Genomic DNA, 9,884 nt, shown 5'->3' with positions numbered 1-9,884 from the left:
GTGTGAGCTTAGAATATTAACAATGGACCCTTTTTGCCCGAGAAATAATGTGCCCGCACTTTATAAAGCGCCAAATAAAAGTTCGCTAACAGTAACTTTAGATCGTAACTATAGCAGCAGTTGGCCGCTCGTGCGATTTCTGTCAGCGTCACCGACAAAACTCATTATTATATACTCTATTTATTGTTTTTATTATTAGATGTACAATTATAGGTTTACAATTCGACATATAATTTAACAAAAACTCAGAGTAAAAATATTTTTTAGCATACATACTAATCATTTTATTAAAAGTATACATTTAGATCTGTGTAGCAGATAGTCTCGATGAAGCCTATATGACTTAATTAAGGTCACTGACGCAAATGCCATTAGGTCAACATCGCCACCCCCCAAAAAGTCTTTGCATAGCTTGTGGCAGGCACTGAATCAAGGTTCCCACGGTCTTTAACCTTCAGGAAGTGAATTAAAAATCACACAAATCAAATGTTGTATTTTATAAAATCTATTCTAATATCTATAAAATCTAAAGTTTCTGTTAACATCCCGTTGGCTTTTTGAGGCGATTAATCTCCAGCACCGGTGCGCCATAGTGAACGCACTGTCAGTCCGGTGTTCCGGTGCGCGCGAGGAGGAGGAGGGCGGTCCGGTTTAGATCACATCACTTCAGAGTATATCTCACGCGTTTCTCTTCATCATGGCGCGATGCGCTCCTGACACCGGTTCCGTTCCGTCCCCGTGATGCGCGTGATGATGATGATGGTGACGGATGAAAGATGGAGAAACTATCCGCGAGCATTAACGGACTCTCGTGGAGCTCCGTGTCGCCGCCGCTGGACGTGATCGTGAGCAAATTCCGCTTACCGACACTCGTGCGGCTGAGCCACGGTAAGAACCCACCAGAGTTAACGTTACTGAACGTTGCGCCGCAGCGCGTCAAAGTTAGCGGAATATGAAACATCACATTTCGCTGGTATATTAATGCTCTTTCAGGTCTGATTATACAAATGAGGTCTGGAAATACTCCCAATTTTTCTCGTATAAATCGATTCATACTTTAATAGAGCGTTGTGTAAATGTTTGCAACACAGAATCCTCAGTGAAGTGTGTAGTTGATTTGTCTTTTGGCTAAAGGTGACAGAGAAATGTTTGCAACACAGAATCCTCAGTGAAGTGTGTAGTTGATTTGTCTTTTGGCTAAAGGTGACAGAGGGTGTGTTGTGTGTTAAAGAGCTGCAGCTCTTTTCATATGTTAATGTTGTAATGTGCTGTAGTGTGTGTTGAATACCAAACAACCTCCTGCAGAAGAAACTCCAACATTTACTCAACAATCACAACTGAAGAACACAGAATTAAACTCCCATCAATGTTGGCACATTCCTGTATGTGTGAAAGTTTAACTTTCAATGGAGGGAAAAATCTTCTGAATTGGAATCGGGCACTTTTTGTGTGTTTGCATCAGTTAGACTCCATATTCTCTGGTGAGAGTATTTAAATGAATAGTTTGCACCCATAAATGCATGATATTAAGAATGTCTGTTTTGGGTAAATGAACTAAACATTAAAATGGTCTCAGAAGCTCATTAAGATGATTAGATTTCAGGTTAGATTTGGTTATTTTTATAAAACATGATGAAAATGGTTCTTTTTTAACAGTCCGTAATTTATTTTTAATAAAGAAGCTAAAAGACGACTGAACTTCGGACAATTAAGTGATGAGACTTCTACATTTGTGTTAAATTAAACATGAATCTACCCTGATTACTGATGGATTAATGGATTATTGCTTATTTAATGCCCATGTACTGTATACATCTTTATAATGCCAGATCACCCAAAGAACGATAAAGATAATCATAACTATATTAATGTCCACACCAACAAACGATAACATTCTTTTTATTCTAAGTGATGTAGTCTGCCACTTTAAATGATCTGTCTCTTTAAATTCAGATGGATTCTGATTGGATAACAATGTTTTTATTGTTCATCAGCTGGAAAAAAATATTACTCTAAAAGTGGTTCAAATGATATTGTTGCTTTTTGTCACTAACACTACAATTGTGGCATGGACTTCGCTTTTCTCTTAAGGTGCTGTAATTTGCTCTGCAAAATTTTGCCATCGAAGCCCAGTCATTTCAATAGGAATCCTTGCGATCAGGAGTTTTGAAAAAAAAAATCCCTTTTCAGATTTAGCTCATGTTCAAATTGGTCACGCAAATTCATTGCGCTCATCAACACAAAGCTGCTTAGTTTGAAAGTGACTTTTGTGTGAGCTCTGCGTTATATTGACAATCGACAACAGACCTTTTTTTGCCCACAAAAACGTGCAGAAATGTTCCATGCCTTTAGACTTAGAATTATTAAATCTTATATAATTATTAAAAGCTTATAATTATCGTCCTTGGTGTGATTGGCCCTTTAAAGTGCAACAAATACACTATTGGTATATAAAGCATAAATATGGTAGAGTGACAACAGATTTACACTCTTAAAAATAAAGGTTCTTTATTGGCATCGATGGCTCCATGATAAACCTTTAACATCCATGGAACCTTGGCCGTTACTCAAAAGGTTCTTTATGGTGTCTTTAGATTATTAAAATGTTCACTCACTAAAAATTATTATTTTAAGAACTGTTCACTGAAAGGTTAAGGAACCCAAAATGTTTTTTCTATGGCATTGCTGTAAAAAAAAAAAAAAAAAACTTTTGGAACCTTTATTTTTAAGAGTGTATGGTTTATGAATATCTCTCTTGTTCCTTTTGACTGTAATGTTGATTTTGAAACTTCAGATCACCTCTGCTTGATTAGACGCTGCTGTGATGGGTTTGTGTGTAGGAGGATCTCACTGTATCAGCACAGACAGCAGTAATTATACACAACAGACAATCTGCAGAGTACGTGTCTGTGTGTGCTGGACTTTTTCCCTGTGTAAAGCATCTGTTTTGAGACTCGTCTCAGTGAGGAATTCTTTTAATACCTGATCAATACAGTTCACCTCTCTCTCGCTCTCTCTGTCCATTCATCCATTCCTCAGCAGAGAGATCAGTCTGATATTTGTGAGGTGATGCTGTTTGTGTCTGACCCCATGTGCGGAAGTTCAAAGAACTCATTTGATGTTTGTGGTTGAGCTCTGATGTGTGTGTGTGTTTGAGAGACTGACTGTCTCTTTGGCTGTGTGTGTGTGTGTGTGTGTGTGTGTGTGTGTGTCAATTTCAAGGTCAGATACATCCTGATTTGACGTTTTGTAGCTTTTGGGTTTTCCAGTGCCTGATATCTAAAGAACGGGCTGTGTGTGTAAAAAAATAATGTCAAATTCTAGTCAAATGAATTTGTATAGCACTTTTCACATACACATGATTTCATGTTTTCATTGTTTTACAGAAAATCATGATGATAATATTTATAATATCTTAATATCTTCATGCCTTATGGTCACATTAGAGCTGTGTGATTACATGTTGTTTCTATTTTGGCAATATACAAACAATCAAGCAGTTGAGATTTGCTATGTACAATATATATCCCCCTACACAAGTATACTACGTATGTGGATAAAGTTGGACATACTTATTCATCAAACTTTATGTAACAAAAAAAAAAATCAGGCTTTTGAGATTTGCTATATATATATATATATATATATATATATATATCACTTTACATGCACTATATGGATGCAAATAAAGTTGGATATAATATATCCAACTTGATATATAGAGCTGTGAGATAATAGTTTACATTTTTGCGACAATATAAACAATCACACAGTTGAGATTTGCTATGTAGTATATATTGCTTTACGTGAATGTACTGTAAGTATCTGGGTGAGGTTTGATATAGTTATTGTACTTTTATCATTTGTTATTAATGATAAATTCATTCATTAATTCGAGTTACTGTAGAGTCAGACAAGCATTACCAATGCTGAGTGTCAGCCAATATAAATGTCTTGTGCTGAATCTGTAAATGATGAATTATCATGCTTATCAGTTGTGTGTTTTTGTGTGTGTGCAGGTGAGAATGTGGTTGGTCTGTCGGAGGAGGATGTGATTTTGCTTCACTCCTGCAGACAGTGGACCACCGTCACTGCCCACAGCCTGGAGGAGGGTCATTACGTGATTGGACCCAAAATAGACATCCCACTACAGTATCAAGGTACCATACAGGGTCATTAACGTTAACTAAAAAAAAAATCATTAAAATAAACATTAAATTTTAATAAACAATAAAAACGTTTTTCAGCTAGTTGTCAAGGCAACATTTCTAATTTTCGTTTAGTTTAAGTACTAAAATAACTAAAACCAAATTACCTAAAAGTAAAAAGTAAAACCTATTTTAGACTAGTGCTGTCAAATGGATTAATCGCATCCAAAATAAAAGTTTGTGTTTAAATAATATATGTGTGTGTACTGTGTATGTTTATTTGTATATATACATATATGTGTGTGTAGTTATATATATTTATATATAGTACACACATATAATATGTAAAACTATGCAAACTTTTATTTCGGATGCGATTAATCGATTTGACAGCACTAATTTAGACATATTTAAAAATAATAAAGAAATAAAAATGACAAAAAAAGACAACTTTTACTAAAATTAAAATGAAAATATAAAAATATATGAAATCTAATTAAAAATATTAAGAAAAACTATAATAGTATCTCAATGATACTAAAATAACACAGGTACTATATAACACACACAGACTGGAATATGTGCCAACAGGTATACCTCACATTCAAGTAATAATTTTAATGAATTAGTGGTGTTCGCACATGCAATGATATGAACGGCATTACCAATTTTTTTGCAATTTGTTGACTAGAGGTGTGTTATTACACTGAACAAAATTATAAATGCAACACTTTTGTTTTTGCCCCCATTTTTCATGAGCTGAACTCAAAGATCTAAGACTTTTTCTATTTACACAAAAGGCCTATTTCTCTCAAATATTGTTCACAAATAGAAGTGCTCACTAACACAGATTTAGACAGATTTGTGAACAATATTTGAGAGAAATAGGCCTTTTGTGTACATAGAAGAAGTCTTAGATCTTTGAGTTCAGCTCATGAAAAATGGGGGCAAAAACAAAAGTGTTGCATTTATAATTTTGTTCAGTGTACTTCTAAAAGTGACTTATTTACTCCTGGAGGATGATAAAATGGTCATAAGAGTCTTATCTAGAGACCAGAATATTATAGAGACTGTGGGGTGGACTCTTTTTACTGGGAACATTGGATGCAACATCCTTGCATCATGTTGAAAATGTTCGGACAGACATGTTTGTATATTTTCTTCCTCAACCAGTTTGTAAAAGTTTTAAGAAAATAAGCAATGAAACTGACCCTAGAGCAGCACACAAAACTGATTTCAAATTGAGAGTGTACAAGCTATTTAAAAACACTGAAAGCAGAGAGAAAGAGCGAGAGACAGAGATGATTGGTTGTTAACAGTATATTGATTGTTGTATTCAAGCACTTAACTTCACACGTTCACTTTGATGTTTTCTCCATTACGCACAGTCTCAATTCAATTCACTGTTTTATTGCAGTGAGTGTTTTCATACCATATGGGCAAAGCATTCAGGCGATACAGGGACAACAAATGAACGCTGAAGATTGTACATTTCTTTTGGAGAATAAAGCCAAAAATGTCAAAGTGATAGGAAGTACTGTAGTAGTGATGATATTTTGTTTTTAAATATTACTACATGTATACAAAATGTTTTTCATATATATAAAATGTGATATATATATACACACATTTTAATAAATCAGATTATTTTGATTAGAAAACACAACTTCTTATGAATGGCCATCAATAGAGAACGATGCTTTTTGCTCAAAGAATGGTGTCGTTTGGTTAGCGCTTTCATTCATAAAGTCAAACTCAACATTACTTCATCCTGACGTCATTCCCATGGGAGCCACGGAGGAGCCCGTTTTTCGGAGCTTCCGGAATCGCAGACATTACTGCGCTGGACTTCCTCTCCTGGGACGGCCGTTACCTAATATACCCGCCACCCGCACCATTACATCAGGTGACCAATGAGATCATCTGCTGGGGTTTCCGGAGGCAGTAAGATGCTGAGAGGGATGGATGAGGTCATTTGTGTCTCTGCAGCCGGGTCTAACGTCTCTCAGATAGACAGATAGAGTGCTAATAAGGAAGATGGAATTACAGAAGAATGATTTTTAGACATCTGAGAGATGCAGAGGATGAGACCATGTTGATATTTTAGATTTGCTCGTGATTTTAATGATGTGGAAGAGGGTTGTTATTGATGACTCTCAAAATAGAAGATCTGCATATAATAAAGACATTATATTTGTGTGTGTGTGTGTGTTTCTGAGTGAGCTACTGTAGGGTTCTACTCATTATTTTTCTCCATAGAGAAATAGATTTTTTATAACACATAAACCTATAACAATAAACATTGTGTTTACACTCTGGAAAAAAATGGACCAAAAATACTTTGAGAACCAAAGGAGCTGAAAAAGCTGCTGATCACGGATCAGTTTTGTGCTCTATACAAAAACAACATTTGTGCATGTGTATTTCTGTCTTAGATGTACATTTGGGGACAAACATGCTGCAGAGTGCCTTCTTAAACAAAAATGCGAAAGAAACGGCTCCGAGTTGATCCTCAGATGGAAAAATGGTTTCTAAAACATTAAAAGTTCTTGATTTACTTCTAAAAATACCGTGTTTTAGGTGTTGGGTTAGGATTAAACTAATACTGTAGATTTAGAAGAACATAGGAGTGATGCTTGACCAATCAGAACTCACTACTACGATGCTAGACTGATGTGAGTGGTTGCCAGGGCGTTGCTAAGGTTTGCAACACACTTTCTTTGTTTCTTTCTTTCACTCTGTTTTTCTCTGTCCTCAGGGAAGTTTAAGTTATTGGATCAGGATCGGGATGTTCGCGAGCCAGTTCAATATTTTGGAAGCGTGGAGGAAATCGCAGGAATCTTTCCTGATCGTGTGTTCGTCATGGAGCCCATCACATTTAGTGTTAAGGTAACAACAGCATCAAAACATCTCACATGAATCTACCAGTAGTGTTGTTATCGTTAACTAAAACTATTAAAAAACATGTTAACTGAAATAAACATGAACTAAAATTAAATGAAATACTGTATAAAAAACATAAACTTATTTAAGTTAATGCCAAGGCAACATTTCAAATTTTTGTTTAGTTGAAGTACTAAAATTGCTAAAACTAAAGCTGAAAAATACTTATTAAAAAACTATTACTAACAACAAACTAAAACAAATAAAAACGGAAAATATAAAAAATTAAAACTAGTCTAATTCAAAATATTAATAAAGTATTAAAATATGAATATGACTAGCTTTACAAGTTATGTAGTACAATCTCCAACAAATAATGATTTATCATGACAAAATACTTTGTCACACTGTATTATGCACACAGCTTTAAAATCGATTTTTCACTGAAAAGTCCAATTCATTGCAGGATTCGGATTGTTTTAAACAGTTTCATGTAAATGAATCAGTTAAAAAAAACGATTCACTGATTCATTCAAAACCTCTAAATGTTTTTGATTTGAGCATGATTGAATGATAAATTACTCTGGTAGTTACATATTTAAATGATTTTGGTCCCCTTAATTGGCTTCAATTTAGTTAGCAGATTTTGTTAGTAGATTCTAGTGTAAAGGCTGTTCACACCAAAGACAATAGGCCTAACTATAACAATATATGAGAATAGCGAAGTCCACACTACAACTAAATTGAAACCGGCACAGATGAACGATAAAAACATTGACAGCCAATCAGAATCCATCCTGCTTTAACAAGCTTGAGCATTTGAAGCGACAAAGTGCAGCGTTCACTTCAAACAGAATTGTATCATCTGTTGGCAGGGGTGTGAAGTAACGAATTACAAATACTCACGTTACAGTAATTATGTAGTTTTTATCAGTAATTGTACTTTTTTGAGTAGTTTAAAAATTGTGTACTTTTACTTTTACTTGAGTACATTTTAAGTGATGTATCGGTACTTTTACTCCGCTATTTTCCTCCGTTTGTGGTCGTTACATGCTTATTTTAATTTTATTTTTATCCATCAACGTGATTGGTTAGAGAGTAATAGGTCTCGTGACTTTCCTCAAATCAAATTGTGCATAGAAAACTTTAACCGCCAACTGTTTATCATGGCTGCTGGAAGTGCATTCTTCAAGCATCAACTCAGTCGCATCTTCCTCTAACTTAATATGTTAAGGTAAATTTCGGATTTCTGCTTACTAAATGATTTGTATATATGCTTGCATATCTACACGGCCTGAAATTTGGTGTGAGGTTGCGGGTATTGCGTACAGTGTTAAGTGTTAACTCCCGCAAGTGCCACGTTCGGTAAATTCCCACTCACTAATGAGACGCGCGATCTGCGCTGCCTCGTCTCTCTCTCGCGTAACGTTTTATATTATTATTTACATTTTTTTTATCCATTTTGTACAATCCGCCTTCATTTAGCAAGTGTACTCGCGCATAAACAATTTTCAAGTTCAACACTTTTTGTTCCATTCAGTTGTGGATGCTGCTGATTCACCGAGACCGCCGCGGCTCAGCAAAGAGACATGTGAGTGTGTGTGTGTGTGTTTTCCTTTGAAAACGTTTCCCCAGAAATACCTCGCTATTGAATGCATTTTTCCTTACAAATTGTATTATCAGCATACCAATTCGAGTAAATGTGTAAAAGGTATGGCATGAATTTGCCATCCTTCTAGAACAATGTGCATTTATGTTAATTGCGATCTGTGCTGCCTCGTCTCTCTCTCGCATAACGTTTTTTTTTAATTATTATTTTACTTTTTTTTATCCATTTTGTACAATCCGCCTTAATTTAGCAAGTACACTCACACATAAACAATTTTCAAGTTCAACACTTTTTGCTCCATTCAGTTGTGGATGCTGCTGATTCACCGAGACCGCCGCGGCTCAGCAAAGAGACATGCGTGGGTGTGTGTGTTTTCCTTTGAAAAAGTTTCCCCAGAAATACTTCGCTATTTAATGCAGTTTTCCTTACAAATTGTATTATCATTATCAGAATAACAATTTGAGTAAATGTGTAAAAGGTATGGCATGATGCCATCCTTCTAGAACTATGTGCATTTATGTTAAAGTTGTAACATAAATTATGAAGTTTAGTTATTTTTATTTCTTTATTGCAAAACGCTAAAACTGGCACCGTTTTGGAGAGAAATTGGCTCTCATTTTAACCCATATATCATGGTGTTTGATGCTGAACTGAGTTTCTAATGGTGTTTGTATTTGCACTGTTCTAAACATTATTTTATGTGCAACAACAGCATATGCCATCTCAGTGGCCTTACACATGATTTTAAATACATTTTTTCAAACTTTATGTAAATGGGGATGATTGTACGGAGAATAACTTTTCTTCAACTGAATACTGTTTCCGTGCTGTTTTGATGTATTTTAAAGAGTTGGCAGTCAAAATTAAAACAGCTAGATGATAGATATTCTTCATTCTTTATGACAAACAAGATAATGTGAATTACAGAATGTACAACGTTTTTAAAATGTATCAAATGCGGTGTACAGCATTTATTATGAGGGGGTAGAATCCACAGCTCAGTACTCACTACTCAATACTCATGAGTACTTTTAAATAGGCTACTCTTTTACTCTTACTCAAGTAGTTTTTTGGAAGGTAATGGTACTTTTACTTGAGTATATTTTTTCAGTACTCTTTCCACCATTGTCTGTTGGTGTTGGATGCTGATATAGTTATCATTCTAGATATCTTTATAGGTATTGTTCTTGGTGTGAACAAGCCTTAAAGGTGCAGTAGGAGATCTTGGAAAATGCTAACTTTAG

The 9,884-nt window shown here is 35.1% G+C and overlaps 1 protein-coding gene across 2 annotated transcripts in view; it reads left to right on the top strand.

The window, feature by feature from the left end:
• The first annotated feature begins 671 nt into the window (after window positions 1-671).
• Window positions 672-9,884, top strand: part of LOC107697211 (GRB2-associated and regulator of MAPK protein 2-like) — a 16,529-nt gene continuing 7,316 nt past the window's right edge. For both annotated transcript variants that reach the window (XM_016497910.1, XM_016497909.1), the window contains exons 1-3: window positions 672-888; window positions 4,020-4,160; window positions 6,907-7,037. In XM_016497910.1, the coding sequence (XP_016353396.1) occupies window positions 777-888; window positions 4,020-4,160; window positions 6,907-7,037 (384 nt within the window). In that variant the 5' untranslated portion in view covers window positions 672-776. The remainder of the gene's footprint in view (window positions 889-4,019; window positions 4,161-6,906; window positions 7,038-9,884) is intronic.

This window comes from Sinocyclocheilus anshuiensis, unplaced genomic scaffold, assembly GCF_001515605.1.
Source record: "Sinocyclocheilus anshuiensis isolate Anshui unplaced genomic scaffold, SAMN03320099.WGS_v1.1 scaffold38, whole genome shotgun sequence".
Taxonomy (NCBI): domain Eukaryota; kingdom Metazoa; phylum Chordata; class Actinopteri; order Cypriniformes; family Cyprinidae; genus Sinocyclocheilus; species Sinocyclocheilus anshuiensis.
The sequence above is the reverse complement of the archived record's forward strand: the minus strand, read 5'-3'. Positions and strand labels throughout refer to the sequence as shown.